This window comes from Sesamum indicum, linkage group LG12 (assembly GCF_000512975.1).
Source record: "Sesamum indicum cultivar Zhongzhi No. 13 linkage group LG12, S_indicum_v1.0, whole genome shotgun sequence".
NCBI lineage: Eukaryota > Viridiplantae > Streptophyta > Magnoliopsida > Lamiales > Pedaliaceae > Sesamum > Sesamum indicum.
Window position 1 is genome coordinate 23,430 of NC_026156.1, and position 17,585 is coordinate 41,014.

Here is a 17,585-nt window from a genome sequence, read left to right on the forward strand (position 1 = left end):
GATCGGAAATTCTCAGCAACATGTGTTGGCATGTCGACGTAGTTTGCTTAATGCAATATATTTTACTAAATTTGAACATATTCACAATCCAGTGGCTACAAAGGCTAAATATCTAAAAGGTGAATGAGCTATTGCTCGATTCGAAAGGCACTTGAGGTTTTATAATTAAAAAATTATCAATTTGATTGTCATGAATATGGATGCTTGTCTACTTTTTTAATAGTTTGTAGTCCAATAAATGCGTGGGTATTTACCACAGATCGAGAAGTGGTTGTTGTCTAAGATGTCTTTCGTTTTTATTGTCTTTTTTTTTGCTTTCAGCTGGAAAGAGAGCCTCTGTTCTATGTGTCAGGACCAGTCATGAGGCTCTAGTGCTACCTACTGTGCTCTCCGACTCCCGAAACCCTGACTTTGCCTTTCAATTCAGCTAGCTCTTGTTTATCTTTAATTATTTGTTGAATCGTTGTAATTTATCTATCCATTTTAGTCATATGGATATATTAGTTGAATAATGTATTACTCAAAAAAAAAAAAAAAATCATTTCTTAGTATCCTGATGCAGTATGTATGTTTCCGATGTGTTTAAAAAAATTGTCTCTGTTTTTGTTTTCTGATACTCTTAATTAAGTTTGTTCTTTTCAGTTTCCATTAATTAGTGTATATATTTAATCCAATAGTGTTTTAGCAATTTGATTTAATAAATGGCATGATTTGGTTTTTAGTGTACACTCCTAATTAAGGAGACGGAAGAATAACTAATTATCGGTGTACATTTAATGAATTGTTTAAATTAACCCCATGCAGTACAAAAATTGACAAATAATAATAATAATTTGCCATCGATCTTTCTTCTAAATCTTCTACGTCTGTATCTCGATCCGCTCTAATCATGATTTCTTTACGTAAATTTTTAAAATAATTAGTTCAAATAAATTAAAATATATATATGACTAAGAAAAGTATAAACATCACATACAAATAGATAAACTTGTATAATTTAACATACAAGACAAATTTAAACATATACATCCAATCAAATGTAGTTAATAATTAATCACAAGTGCAAATTTGTCTGTGCTCTCTCTTTGCTTCAATTAATTCCCTTAATTACTGTTGATTTTGACCGATAACAGTTTTTAATTAAGTAAATCCTTTCTATCAAACTATAGCATAATAATTTTGAATCTTCAAAAAAAAATTGGTAGGTTGAATTTAGAATACCTTTCACATAAAAAGTTATCTTAATTTCTGCAGGACGTTAATAATAATAATAATAATAAACTTCCCAAAATTAAAATGCACGCTATGGACATGCACAAATAAAAGTAAGTACACATTATATGATATGAATAAAAATATGTATATATATTATCATGTGTTGAATTTTTTTTATTTGAAACGATAAATTATTATTCATACCTAACAAAGACAATTATACCAATCATACTCTGATCAACAATATCATATAAATTAAATTTAAATGACTTCTATTATTACAATAACAACACCAATTATACAGTAAAATAGCATCTCATGCACGTAATAGAATTTGAATACATAACTTCTAAAATCATAGGCCTTAACTTCGCCAAGTAAACCTTATTGGCATCATGTGATGAATGCATTACATGTTTCAACGTATGTACGGCATCTTCTCAAATAAATTGAATTAAATAGCGTGATCATACTCGCGACTCCCAGCTATATATAAGTATAGAGCTTTCAGAATTAGAAATGCACCAAAGCATAGGCCGACTGGAACGCCAAGGTGCGTGCCTGATAGGTGTAAATATAACACAAACTCAAGGCAGGAAACCGCACTAAAACAATTGCGCTTGAAGAGAAAATCTTGTGACACTTGGGCAGCATGTCACCATTGCAATCGCCGCCTCGGTGCCCTTTCTCATCATCTCTGTTTCATATATGTATATGATAATCATGTCACCTACATTACATTGCATTTACTCCAAATTTTCTGTTTTTAATTCGTTCTTGTCTGCAACTTCATTTGATCTTAGAATTAGTATCTATATATGAGTGTTTTCGAGTGCATATAAAGTTTAACGGGGCCGGCCATGCAGGGGCATTGCACTTGAAGACTGCAGAGGTGTGAATAATTTGATCAATAGGGATGGTGCGGTGGAGGGGAAGACGTCGGCGGTGATGGTTGACGTCGAAGCACAAATTCAGGATGAAAATCACGCCATCTTCAAGAAAGCTAAATCTCGCGTCACATTGAAGGTAAGGAAAATGACGATTTTATTTACTTCTTTTATTACTCATGTATGTGGCGTTGAAGTTCTTGATTCAGGGTGATTTCAGAAGTAATTTCTTGAAAGTTTTACCGAATTATTTTTGTTGATTTCTGGAGTTCTAGTACAAATTGAGAGGGTTTCTCAACTTTCAGCTGATTTGTTTGCATCAATCTTGTTTATCGATAATGATGCCTGTTGATCAGTACTTTGGAATTGAATAGCTGTAGCTGGAAATACCGGCGAGAATAAACCTCGAGATTTCCCCAGAAAATTTCTCTATCTAAGGGGATTCAAACTGTAACTTAACTAACTAGTACCAGTATCGTTTCACATAATTAGTGGTACTGTTGCACCTTCAAGATTCTTGTTATTGAGTAGTTAACTTTACCTATCACAGCTAATCATTCTAGTGATCGTTCAATAGTACTAATTTCTTTAATTACATTATCTGTTCATCATCAAAATTTGAATCCAATTGAACTTCCAAAAAGAAATCTTTTAGCTAGCTTGAGATCCTGACCAGCTTTTGATAATCAAACCTATGTGCAGTTTGCGGATGTTGTCTACAAAGTTACAATCGGGCAAAGCAAAAAACTATTGAACAAAAATACAAATTCCGAAGAGAAACTAGTGCTCAAGGGCATCACAGGTGTGGTGCGGCCAGGCGAAATGCTAGCCATGCTCGGCCCATCAGGCAGCGGCAAAACAACTCTGTTAACTGCCCTTGGAGGCCGACTAGTCAGCGGCCATCTTGGCGGCGCCATAACTTACAACGGCAAGCCATTCTCCACCACCATGAAACGCAATACGGGCTTCGTCACACAAGACGACGTCCTATATCCTCACCTGACGGTGACTGAAACACTAGTATACACAGCTCTCTTACGCTTGCCGAGAACTTTAACTAAAGAGCAAAAGGTACAAAAAGCTGATGCTGTGATCAATGAGCTTGGATTGTCCAAGTGCCGGGATAGCATTATAGGGGGACCCTTTTTGAGGGGTGTCTCTGGAGGCGAGAGAAAAAGAGTCAGTATAGGGCAAGAAATGTTGATGAATCCGAGCCTGCTATTTCTTGATGAGCCCACGTCCGGGCTCGACTCGACCACTGCTCAGAGGATTGTGCACACATTACGGGAGTTGGCTGAAGGGGGCAGAACTGTCCTGATGACCATTCACCAGCCTTCGAGCAGGCTGTTTTACATGTTTCATAAGGTTCTGTTGTTGTCTGACGGGAACCCTTTGTACTTCGGAAAATGCTCCAGTGCCATGGATTATTTCTCTAACATCGGGTTTTCTCCATCGGTCCCCATGAATCCTGCAGATTTCTTGTTAGACCTTGCCAACGGTATGCTCTGGTACTTCATTTTTATTATGGTATGTATGTCTTAACATCGTAGACGTCAAATTCTATCCTTCGTTTTCAATTTCTTTTTCTGGTACATAGGAGTATCAATGGACGGTTTTCAAGAATTAGATCAAACGGGCATCAAGCAGACTTTGGTGTCAGCTTACAAGACCAATTTGTCAGAGAGTGTGAAGTCTGACCTTGCTGATGATAATGAATACAATGAGTGGTCACTGGATGATCAAAAACAGTTGAAGAGGTGGTCCAACACTTGGTGGGGACAGTTCTCGGTTTTATTCATAAGAGGATTAAAAGAAAGAAAGCATGAAACTTTCAATGTAATGAAGGTTCTCCAGGTTCTATCTGTTGGTATAATGTCTGGGCTGTTATGGTGGCATTCGGACATGAGTCATCTACAAGACCAGGTGATGAGAATTTTCTTCTTTTTAATTTTTAACTAATATATACACTGCTAGTCTTTTATATTCTTATCCGAATATCTGATCAAAATAGATCGACTGACAAACTTTTATAATGTAATAGAATTTAGCAATGAGCTGATATATGTATAATAATTTTAATTTAAAAATTAAATGGAGGCAGGTGGGGTTTTTCAACTTCTCCGCTGGATTCTGGAGCTACTTCCCAGCGTTCGAGGCTATTTTCACAATACCTCAAGAACGCATGATGCTTGAGAAGGAAAGATCTTCAGGCATGTACCGCTTGTCCTCATTCTTCATGGCATTAACCCTCGGCGACCTCCCCATGCAACTCGTCCTTCCCACCATTTATTACACCCTAACCTACTGGATGGCGGGTCTGAAACCCAAACCCGGATATTTCTTGGCGGGTTTCTTCATTACCCTATACAACGTTGTGTGCTCTCAAGGCCTCGGTCTTGCTATTGGGGCCGTCGTCATGGACATGAAAGCCGCCACCGTACTTGGAGCCATCATCAGTTTGGTCTTCCAGCTCGCAGGTGGATATTTTGTCCAGAACATACCCACATTCATGAAATGGCTCAAGTATTTATCCCTTATTCGGCACACGTTCAAGCTCTTGTTAGGGTCACAATACAGGCCTGGAGAGACGTATCCTTGTGCTGATAATAAGACTTGCCTGGTTGAGGATTTCCCACCGATAAAGGCCATCGGCGGGCAAGCCGCTTCAATAATTGCCATGGCGATAATGTTTGTGGGATATAGATTGATTGCATATCTTGCGCTCATGAGAATTGGTGCGACGAGGAAATTAAATTGAGTTTTGCATAAGAGTAGGCATGAGAGAATTGTGACAGAAGTGTTACATATATGTTAGTACGTTGCTGCAGGGGGGTTTCTAACGCAGCTGAACAAATCCAGCCACAGGGCTGACTACCCCCTTCCCACTAGTCCAGATATGTCTAAAACTTCTCACTTTGACAGTGATTTGAATAAAACTCAATAATCTTAGTGCCTGATTGGTTTAATAATAGGTGGGATTTGATGAAATTTTGTACTTATAGTCCTGTATTAAATAAGAATAATTAATGGATCTTCATTTTATATGAAGTGTAAATTACAACAAATTTTTTTAAAATTTGACATAATTATACCCATTGTTATTTGAAAATTTATAAATACCCATCATATGTGAAATTACATAATATTAGATGGGATTTAAAATTTTCAACTTTGCCCTTGTTGTATAGATTATTTAGGGCAAAATATTTTTTTAGTACCATAAAACAAGGGTAGAGTTTGTTTTGGTACTACAACTATGGTAGGTAGCATTTTTAGTCCCATAAAATTTAAAATTACGTCTTTTTAGTTATCCACACTCTTTTAATAAACACACTAACACATAATATTTACTTGTAAGAAAGAATCACATTTTTATGAACAAACATACACATTTGTGAAGCTACATACCTCTTTCTAGTTGACAAAGGTAATAACCAAAGATGTGGGATCTCCCATTTCTAGTGGAAGTTAACATTTCTTTTCAATTCTTCCCAACTGCATTAATGTTATCTGACCAACATGCTCATAAGAAACATTTTATATCATAGTAACAAACATGCTCTTACTTGATAAGTCGAGTGGTTTACAACGAAGCCACTCCGTTCTTCAACCATTTCAAGGCGCAAAACATATAGTATTGATTCGAGATATAGATCACCAAATTCAAGCAAAACGGTCACCAGACAGCTATAAATTTGATGATAACTGTGTCTATTACTCTATTTCGCACAATAATATGTCGGCACAAGAATTCCTCTTTCAAACGATAAATATCGTTCTTGCTAGGCAGGCTGAAGAACAAAAGACATTTTTCACCAAATTTATAGCAAGTCAATGTGCAAAATCTACTTTTACAGAATGGTTGAATGTGGGATGTTCAAGATGTATCATCCACAGGAGAAAATTGAACATATTCTTCATAGTGAAATATGAAGATGTTTTAGCAAAGTTTGAAAAGGAAAGGCCTTTGTGAAGTCAGTTAACAGAATCATTAGCCAGTCACTAATAAATATAGCGAACGCCATCTGGATTTTTTAAGCTTTTCGTCTACTCTAAATATGAGGGAGACAGATTTCACAGAGCACACGGCACGATGTCAAAGAGTCAAAAACATACACATGAGAGCTGGACGGAGAAGAATATAATAGAGGAGAGAAAGTTAGAAAAAATATACTATTTAGGATAAAAAGAGCTTCCGCTTCTTCGATTCTTGTGAAATCAAGTCACCATGGATTTCACATTAAGAGGGTGTTTGGGTGAACTTATAAGCTCTTTAAACATGTTATAAGATGTTACAAAAGTGTTTGGTGAATGCTTGGAGTGTATAAGCTCTTTTAGAGAAAGTAAGAATTCCTAACTTACTTTTGAAGTATTAACAAACTCCTTCAAATTAATTATAAATTTGTCACTACTAACATCTTATATGCTCCATTATCTTATTTTATCCAACAAGAACTTACTTTTAAAATAAGATTCACCATCTCACAAGTGTGATTTTGGAACTTTTTAGTACCAAAACTACAACGTGCATTACTTTTTGGGACTAAAAATGTGTGGTTATAAGTTTTGTGGGACTAAAAGCGACACATGCTATAATTGTGGTACCAAAATAAATCCTGTCCTTTTTTTATGGGACTAAAAAAGTATTTTTCCTGTTTATTTAAAAAAATTAAAAAAAATCAGATGAGGTAGATGAAAAATTTTGAAAGTTTATTAAAAAATTAACCAATTAGTCTGTAAAAGAATTTTAATTTTTTTAAAAATAAATAAAATTATAATTCATAATCCATAAGGACATGTTGTCAGTTAATCACAAAAAATGTATGAAAACCTAACTAAGACTAACTAATTTAGTTAATTGTTAGATGATTCTTAATATCATAAGGATGTTGATAATTTTTTCAAATAATAAAAGATATTTATAATTATATCAATTTTCATGAAAAGTCATTATAATTTACACATGCATAAATTATGCTTGGATCAGTGTTGGATATCATATAGTTTTGAACAATTGTATTTAAATTACATTCTTACTCTTGTTAACACAAATCTTTAAAATTATCTCAAACAAAATTACGACAGAAAATTCTTTTTGTAGATAACTTTGGGCCTACAATCTGCACTGGATAATAATCAATCAAGCAGTGGATGTTGTGTTGGGCTTGACTTTAAAAATGGACATCTTCTAATAATACCAATCGTAAAATTTAGTGGGAGGAAAAAAAAAATCATCGTACCTAATTACACACCAACCGAACCCTTACAAGATCTCGTTGTGATTTATTGGATCCGGTTGTGTATGAAACATGACAATACTGTAATTCAATGGATATATATACATATCAAGATAGCTAGCACATGATAAATATCCTACCGAATCAAAGGTGTGTTGCCACTGCACAGTACCGCTGAACATGCAGCCATTCTCCTTTCATTTTCAAGTTATGCGCTATGGGCTGGCAAAGTTCGGAAGCTATCAACCTGCCCAAAAATTTAAATTCTGACCACACCATTTGTATTCTTTGAATTTTCTAATTTTTCTCTGCCTAAATGTAAATAAAGTCGCTCTTTTTTCCAACATGGATAAAGTTGCTTTGTTTTCATACCATTTTAATTACTCCGATTTTTCTTGCATTATGCAACTCGTCATTTAAGAAAAATACAATCAACTCTTTATTTTTTTTTTCTTTTCAAAACGATGATCGATCGCAATCTTATCTTTTTTAGAATAAGATACATATGCATTTTGATCCGTTCAAAAGTTGAAGATAAATGAAAAGATTTTGTAATCTACTTTAGTAGTTCATATGTCACATTACATAGATATGATCAAAATCACAACTTAATGAATGGCCTAGCATGTCAAGGTTGTACATTTGACGTGACTAGTCAAAGTGGTCCAATGTTCACGACTACCTCATGACAAAATTAAGGCTTCTTCCTCGTGCGAAATGTTGAGGAAAAAAATAATTTAATTTATTAAAAATTAATTTGGTGTAATTATATATATTTCAATTTCAATTCTTTGATTTTTATTAGGTTAGTGGTTCCAAAGAATATATAAGATACATGATTTTTTTTTTAATTTTAAATTTTAATGTATATGTAGAACTTCAATATGAATCAAATTAAAGGCTCCATTTGTGGACGGGAGAAGTATGATTCTTGAGCGCACATGATAATTATTAAAAGCAAGCGTCTATATATAGCACACACAATACACGTGCTTACATCTTTAAATAAAAGTACAATTTTTTTAATTAAAATTTTAAGTTAGATTAAGATGTTTTCTTTGTAATACTTTTTTAAATACCGACCAAATTGAAAACTAACTTAGAATAATTATAAATGAATATAACTTAAAAAAGAAAAATAAATAGTTAAAAGAGAAAAGATAGATAAACACCTTAAATAAGAGACGAGAAACGTGCAGTGAGTGAGGTGAGACGAAAGAAGAAAAAAAATTAAAGGTTAATTATACTTATACTCTCTTTAAAAATAAAAAATTATATTTTCTCCCAAAATTTTTTTGAAATATTCTTTTCAAAAATTCTCTGTTTATACCTTATCCCATTCCGTTAGGTTTGGACATAAAATACTAAGTAAGTAAAATAAATTATATAAATTTTTAATTTTGCTTCTTATTTAATATTTTCATGTATATTTTTAGATTTGTAAAGGAATAAATGTGATTATATATATGGAGTGAGATTAATATCATCATGTTTCCTCTTATAAGTATATAATTATTACATGGCCAGGAACATTAGATAAAGATTAAAATTGAAAATTTATGTATTTTTTTTTTTTTTTTGCTAACATCAGCATTTTTCATCTAAATTCAATAAAATGGGATCATGTGTAAATAGTGAATCGTTGAAAGGGATGATTGTGTAATTCAGAATTTCTATGGGTGAAAATCTAATTCCTCATTTTTAGAGGTGGTCGAAGTGTAATTAACCCAAAAATTATAGAAAAAAATATTTAATTAGTTATCTTTTAAGAATGGAATTAATTAATTCAGACATATCTAAAAACATGTTAAAAAAATAATCATTAAGATCGTCACACTTTATTAAAAATTACTTGTCAGACACAATGATTTAATAGTAGTTTTGGTGCAAGATGTGGTGAATGGATGTTGTGTGTATCCAATGAGATTGAAGTTGGAGAGGACAGGATAGGATCGAATCAAACAAGCACTATATTTTGTGAGAGATGAAGAGGAATATTCAAAGATCCTCCCAGAAGTGGATTCCCATTGGTTCATTTTATGCTTCAGACATTATTGTAGATATATGTATGGTTTGTTGCAAATAACAACTAACGAATTAAGGATCGATGTATACATGCAATTAGGCGGCAACTGATAAGGTTGAAGTCTCCGACCATACGTGCCTGAATTGGTGTCACCGGAAAAGTATGTTCTGTGAAATTAGTCTGGATTGACTTTCAGTCTCTTCTTGTTTGGGTAAGTATGCTTTGAATTTTCTTTCTGCTTTTAGCAGTCGACTATTATTATTGACTCTAATCTCTGTCTTTCCTACATAATATATATAATATATTTCTTTTTGTCGAGTCAATAATAATCTATCTTGCTATCATCATGTTAGTTTAGTTGAACAATTTGTGTTTTCTTATAAGTAACAGGGTCGAGTCGACTTAAAAATTAGCAATGATAATGCAATCGATTCTTTCAAACTCGAGACCTGCCCTTGCTCCATTTTTGGAAGATCAAAATATACCCTAACTCGAGTTGGTCGTCGTTTCGCTTCATCCCTAATTGGATCCCGTCATGTCTACAAAATAAAATTTGTTATCAGAATTAAAATAAATAATTTGTACTCAAACCCGCCCCATTTAGATCGAGTCTGGGGCGAGGCCCCACTATACCCTCCCTATTTACTGTCAAAATCAGCAATGAATATCACCAGAAGAAATTTAACGTTTAATCATGACTAATTTTTATTGTTAAAAATAAATAGCCGTAGTAAATAGTCATTAATTGGCCACGGCCACGTAACGATTGTTAGCCGTAATTTTATGAGTGTGCTAAAATATTTAAGCCGAGGAGAAAATAATTTTTATGATGGATAATCTAAATTTGTGATCAATTTTTGTTTAACTATGATTAATAATAATTATTTATCATAATTTTAATTTATTGCTGATGAAATTGTAGCCAATAGTAAAATTGTTTATGGTGTATACTTATGGTAATAAATTTATTGTCATATTATATTGAGTGAATACGTAGTTTGATTGGATTTCAGCTACGAACGCATCTTTAATTGTAATTATAATTCAAACTAAATATTTTACAACAACAAAAAAACATATTAATTATCCTATAAAAAGACATACTAATTACATATATTAAAAAAAAAGTAATTATGCTGATAACCTTATTCCCTATCTTGACATAATTTTTTCTTTGTTGTCTTGTTTTACTACGTAAGGCCAAATAAGGTGACGTTTCGTCGTTTCCCATGAATTTGTCAAACGAAACGTGGTTCTCTTTTCTCTTGGGAGGTATTAAATCAAATTCGCTGTGACAGCTAAGTAAAGATGGTAGGTTTAGCAAAGTCTTGGATTGACATGCCACATAGCATTCAATTATTTAAAAAAACAAAATGCCACTTAGCACTTAATAAATAATATACATGAACAAATTCGAGATTATAAATTTAAGTCCTATTATTTTTGTGGGTATTTATATCGTTTTATGCTAATTATTTTAATTTATTTATAATTATATTGATGTGTTGATAAAATCGAGTTTCATTGTAACTTATTTTTTGTTAAACTCGTCTGTTCCTAAATGGGTGTTTGACATGGAATCCTACCCGTTTATTAAAAATTTTCATAAATTGCACTTGTATCATTTTAAATACAAAAAATAAGAGTGATTACTCCCATAACAATCAAGTATCTATTTACACTTATCATCCTAGCGAAGAACTCAATCAAATTTAAAGCACAGAAGAAGATTATCTAATCGAAGAGTGTTATTGTAATTTATTATTTATTATTTTTAATATATTAATGGAATGAATTTAATGCTAAAAAGTATGACACACCACTTGTGTACTACGTGACGTTAGGCTTACGCCCACTTGGAATATTATTATAATTATCTAAATATGCACATGGCATAATATCCGAGAAATCAGGCAACAGAAGAGCTATTATTATTTCTTGTGGGCAACCATTTTCATCTAATTCCAAATCAAAGTCCAAACCTCACATTTAAATTTCTTGTGAAGCCAATTAAAACGCGTACTTTATTTTAAATTAATATTACATTTTGTATCTCAATTTTTAATAGTTTATTACAATAAATATTTAGAAAATATGTTTAAACCCTAAAAGTTGTACCTAATAAGCTTCTTGTTATTAACTGAATGTCGTAAATATAATAGTAGATTAGTATTTCTGGTTGATGTCATAACTTTAAATTAAATATTACAGTAATTATGGATGTAAGAGAATTCTTGTATCGGTAAAAGCATGATGCATATACAAATAATAACTAAATGAGTTGTATTTTACTCCTAAATATTTTATATTGTTACTTTAACTCTATGTGAATGAATCTTTATATTACACGTTCTCATATGTTTGATTGATTTTTGGGTTAATTACTTTTCAAGTTTATCTAAAAATGCAAAGTTATATCTTTTTTTAAATTATACTTTTTCCTCTAAAAATTTTTCATTTACACTTGACCCTTTTCTTCAAATACTAACATTAGCAAAAGAAAGTTACATAAATTTTAAATTTCACACCTCATTTAACATTCCTATGAATATTTTTGTACTTATAAAATAATAAATGTAATATATCTCTATATATATTGAGTTAGGTTAATATCGTTATATTTTTTTCTTTATAAGTATAAAATTATTACATGAGAATATTAACTGATAGGTAAATTTGGAATTTTATGTAATTTTTTTACTAATTTTTTTCTTTCAATCTCTAATGAAAGTTGTCTGCTATAAATTAACAGTGAATTTTTGAAAAGAGTGTAAATATAATTTAATTTTTTTTAAAAAAAAGTATAATTTTATATTTTTTTTAAAAAAATTAAGTGCAATATGTTTTTTTGTCATAATTACTTTAAATAAAAGTACATGGCATGTTAAATATCCAAATAATTACCAACCCGTGTTTAACTAGTTAGGCTCATATATTATAAAATAAAAAATGTGTAATATAATATTAAAACATTATTAACTGGGGCTTATTTGAAATGGGTAGTGTTTGCGCGAACTTATTTGAAAGTTGTCAATTTTTATTAAAAATAGATTAAAGATTAATTCAATTTTACACAAAAATACAAATTATGTTCTAGCAATTTATGTTGTTTTATTTTTATTTTTCAAGTAGTCTTAATTATATCATATTTTAACTAATAATTTGTTGATAAAATGTTTTATCTTGTGAAAAATATTGGAAACACCGTAAAAGTCATGAGGGGTGGAAGGAAGTGGGAGCAGACGACATAGCAGACGTCTGTGGTCGAACTTACTAAAAAGAGAGCACAAATACATCCCCATCAAGACAACAGAGGAAGCGGGAAGCGGTGTCAGAATCTGAGCCGCACACAAAAAACGCCTCGCCTCGGACGTGTACCTTTGACCTACCAAACATACATACATAAATTTCTCTCCTCATCATTCCTTCCCTCTCCGCCCACCACGTGCACTTCGTACCCTCTCTATCGAATCAAAACCCTCCACTCCAACAAACCTGTCCCTAATCACAACCTTTGACCTCCAAAACCCACCATCGCCACCTCAGACTATCAATCTATCATTACACCCCATCTTCAACATGTATCTATGTATGTGTAGGAGTTTGTAGAGTGAAAGAAACACCCAAAACTCTCCCCCCAACCCAACCCCCAACCCACCAAAAAACAACCTACAAATTGGGCTACGTACGTGTCACAACAACAAGGAACTTCTTTTTCAAAATCAGAAAATTTACAAGTGTTAATTCCTAACCTAACGCATCCAAGCTTCTCTTTTCTCCACGTGTTTGTGTCCTACAGTCCACTCTAGCTTCTTTATCGACATGTTAAATCTTAAAATGCTTCGTTTCCCCCTCTCTCGCATACGTACATACATTCAAGTGACTTCAATTTTAATCACAGTGAAATTGATTATAAAAGTTCTTACAAAATATTTAGTAACGTAATCATCATGTAATAAAATGGCTTTGTCATATTGATTAAACAACGTACATTGATGGTGTAAGATTATAATTCCACACGTAAAACCATGGGTATGAATCAAAAAATTAGACGAGAAGTGAGAAGAGTGTGTAGAGGCGTATCTTTTTAAAGGTGGCTCTTTTAGAGTGAACTTTATGCTTTACTTGCCTAACATCAAATGCAGCTCCATGATTGCTATTCACTTTATGGTACATGCACTTAAAGTAATGTTGTTTTTTTCTTCGATATCATATCTTTTATATGATGCAATATAATTAGATATTGAATTTTGATTAAATAAATAAACTAATTAAGAATTGAACAGTGCATATGACAATGGAATTTAAAGCGTGTTATTGGCTTCCATATTAAATGAAAAAGGAAAAAAAAATTAGAGTAATTTATAAACTCAAATCTTTTTTTTTCATAAAGAAATATTTTCCGAATAAAACAAATCTGACATGAGTGAATTTGAAGCTCCAAGACGCAATCAGATGAAAACAATGAGGCTGTTCTGATTTCTAGAAGTTTATTGGGGTGGGCACGTGGCGGTGGAGCAGCATGGTGAATCACACACACACACATACACCCGCTACACTGCATAATATTCTAACCCCTCCTCCCCTGTGTATTTATCGCGTCTTCTGAAAAACAACGTTCATGCACTTGGCCTAAAAGCGCTAGTCCTCTTTTACCATCGGATAAGGTCGGCCATACGATAGCGGCCAACCCCTCTACGTGTCGCGTTCGCAATGGTGATTCTTCGGTCCCACTCTTTGACGCTGGGAAAAGGACGACCGTACTTATCTCCTCTTTTTACACTGTTACCCACCTCTATAAATACCCCCCATATCTCTCAGTTTTCGGAGAAAAAAGAAAATCATTTTCCTGAATTTTCAGACAAGGAAAATAAAAAAGCTTTTTATTACTCTTCTCTGCCTCGTATCCAGACCTGAACGCTCAATCATCGGAATTTTCGAAAAAAGGAAAAATGGGCGTCCGAGAAACCGACCCGCTTTCACAACTGAGTTTGCCTCCCGGGTTTCGGTTCTATCCAACGGATGAGGAGCTTTTGGTGCAGTACCTCTGTAGAAAAGTTGCAGGCCACCATTTTTCTTTACAGATTATTGGAGATATTGATTTGTACAAATTCGATCCTTGGGATCTTCCAAGTGAGTTTAATTAATGATTATTAACTAGTTCTTGTTTTGAATTTGATTTTCTCGTACTACGAATTCATTCTAAATTTTCTGTTTTTTTTCCTTTGTTTATGAAGGCAAAGCTGTGTTCGGGGAAAAAGAGTGGTATTTTTTCAGCCCGAGAGACAGGAAGTACCCGAATGGATCACGGCCCAACAGAGTAGCGGGTTCGGGGTACTGGAAAGCAACCGGGACTGATAAGATTATTACAACAGAGGGAAGAAAAGTTGGTATAAAGAAAGCCCTGGTTTTCTACGTTGGAAAAGCACCTAAAGGAACCAAGACAAACTGGATTATGCACGAATACAGACTGTCTGAACCTCCAAGGAAAAATGGCAGCTCTAGGGTAAGAAGCTTATATCAATCTTTTTTTTTTTTTTTCAATGATTTTCTTTTTGTTTTTTCCCGTGGGCTGATGGGTTTTATTCTTTTTGATACATAGTTGGATGATTGGGTGCTTTGCCGGATTTACAAGAAAAATTCAAGTGCACAGAAGCCAGCCATTTCCAATGTTCAGAGCAAGGATTACAGTCTCGGCTCATCGTCGTCGTCGTCATCTCAGTACGACGACGTGCTGGAGTCCTTGCCGGAGATTGATGACCGTTTCTTCTCTTTGCCACGAATGAATTCTCTCAAGAATTTTCAGCAAGAAGACCAGAAGCTGAATCTTCAGCACTTGGGATCCGGGAGCTTCGATTGGGCTACGCTAGCTGGGCTTAACCCACTGCCCGAACTCGGACAGGGTCAGACCCAGCAGGCACAGATGAACAATAACATGAATGGCCAAAATGACATGTACACCCCTGCTTTGCAGCACCTTTGTCCTGGCAATGTTGTGGATGAAGAAGTCCAGAGTGGGTTGAGAAATCAGCGGTTGGACCGACCCGGATTCTACCAACAAAACGTGGGAGTGTTCCCTCATGATTTCTCCAACTCGCTTGACCCGTTTGGTGTTCGGTACCCTGTCCAGCCTGGTGGGTTGGGGTTTAGTCAGTGAATAGTGAAATACCTTAGGGGTTATTGTGTAAATACATGGAATTCTTTGGGCTAACATGCTGGCCGTGTTTGTTAGATTCCGAGAAAAGTAGGAGCTCCAAGGGACGATGATGAATTTTGCGGGCTAATGAATCAAGAATGCCAGCTTTGCCCCCATTTTGTACTCATCTCGATTTGCACACTCGAGGGTGTAATTTACGATAAAAAGAACACTTAGGGGTTAGAATGTAATTTATTGTAAGTAGTGAGTACACAATATATTTACTTTTTTAGTTGAATATCCAATATTGGTAAATGGCAATGGTTGATATTTGCCTTCCAAGTTTTGTACTAGGTGCTTGGTTAAAATAAAATGATAATAACATTCACTTACGAGGAAATAATAATATTTTTAATAATTAAATAATTTGGATATACCAAAATTGTTACTTCAAGTTGATTTGAAACTACAGTCAGTATTGTATATCTACGCATAATCGAATTATATCGTATAATGTCAAAAATATTAATTTAGACCGTATATATATTTATTATGATATTACACCAAAGTCACTGACTATTTACAAAATCGGGGCAATTTTCCTCCAAGAATCTTTAGCTTTTCGGCTTGGAAATTTCAAGAACAACTTTAATAAATTGGGTGTCCAACACGTTAGATGGTATGTCCATAACTAAATAAATTTCAATACGATGATTATGTTCAATAATATTTTACTAATGTATTTGACATATCTTAATGACTCTGATCCCCAAGATAGAAAATAAACAACAATTAAATATTAATTTTTCTAGACTTATAAAAAAGACAGCCGATAACACTTTAATTATTTTTGTTCTATATTTCTTACGTAATGGCAATCATGCCTGTGACTCAATAAGTAATATGCATGAATACTTTATCATATCTGTATTTAATTATTTATGCATCATCATATATATATGATATGAAAAATTATTGTTCGAATCTGGTTCGATCAAATCAATTCAATAACAAAGTAGGTGTGAAACACGTGCTATTTGATTAATTATTTTTCCTAAATTATACACCAATCACATGATAAGTATATTATACTTGTTATATAATTGATTTAAGTTTAATCGAGTAGGATCAAATAAGACTTTTTCAATATAATATAGTGAAAGGAAGCATGTAGAAGAATGTTAGGAATTAGGATTAGGAAATCCAAAGAAAACAAGAAAGCCTTGAAAGTCAAAAGTCAGACCGACAGCGCTGTGTTTTCAAAAATCCCAAGTCCTTCAGTATCTCTGCAAAGTGAAGAATATGTATACATTCCAATGGATTTCTACACGTGCTGTAATAAAATTCTACAGCCGCCCTTATATTTGTAGAAAGCAGCTGGCAATGCCAATGCCGATGCAATGGCAATGGCATGCATCATGTGGTCTCACCTCTCTTTTCGGCGCCGCTATAAAAATTCACAGCTAAGTATAATACGATCCATCTTACCACTCTCCTTTTTTTGTTTTTATTCTGTTATTAATATTAATTAAGTAATAATTTCTGCCCATTGACGTTTTCCTTTTCTCATTCTTCAGTTTCTATTGTAATTTTTAGGGTTAATTGTATTTTGTCATTTTAATTATAATTGTTTTAATTTAATTTTATTTTTATTAATTTACCATTTCAACTTTAGAATTGAGTACTTTTTCATTTATAACTATTTATTCACCAAATATTTTATTGAAAATTAATATCGCATACAGTGCACCTATGATATTTAAGGGTTATGTAATGTAATATTTTTCACATAGACACAACATGTGTTGTTTTTCCAATAGAAAAATCAATAAAATCATATATGACAAAGTGAAAAAATTTCGCAAAGCTGATAAGTTAACATAAAAAAATAAATGCTAAATTGTAGAAACGGGTAGTTTGAAAGACAAAATATAATTTACTTTTTTATTATATTTTATGTTTCATTTCACAGATACACATCCCGTGAATAATATATTTTTTTACATAAAATTAATAACATTGTCTTCATACACGTGGACTATATCCGTAAAATAAAATAAAAGAAGCAACAAGAATTACAACAA

At 33.0% G+C, this 17,585-nt stretch overlaps 2 protein-coding genes across 2 annotated transcripts; both read left to right on the forward strand.

The window, feature by feature from the left end:
- LOC105174751 (ABC transporter G family member 9) lies at positions 1,748-5,056 on the forward strand. Its single transcript, XM_011096939.2, has 5 exons — positions 1,748-1,893; positions 2,082-2,241; positions 2,805-3,600; positions 3,700-4,025; positions 4,204-5,056. Exons 1-5 carry the CDS (start codon positions 1,868-1,870, stop codon positions 4,858-4,860), a joined length of 1,965 nt encoding a protein of 654 aa, XP_011095241.1. The 5' UTR covers positions 1,748-1,867; the 3' UTR covers positions 4,861-5,056.
- On the forward strand, positions 14,186-15,806 carry LOC105174752 (NAC domain-containing protein 72). Its single transcript, XM_011096941.2, has 3 exons — positions 14,186-14,498; positions 14,603-14,871; positions 14,968-15,806. The coding sequence occupies exons 1-3, from the start codon at positions 14,318-14,320 to the stop codon at positions 15,520-15,522; spliced, it is 1,005 nt and encodes a 334-aa protein (XP_011095243.1). The 5' UTR covers positions 14,186-14,317; the 3' UTR covers positions 15,523-15,806.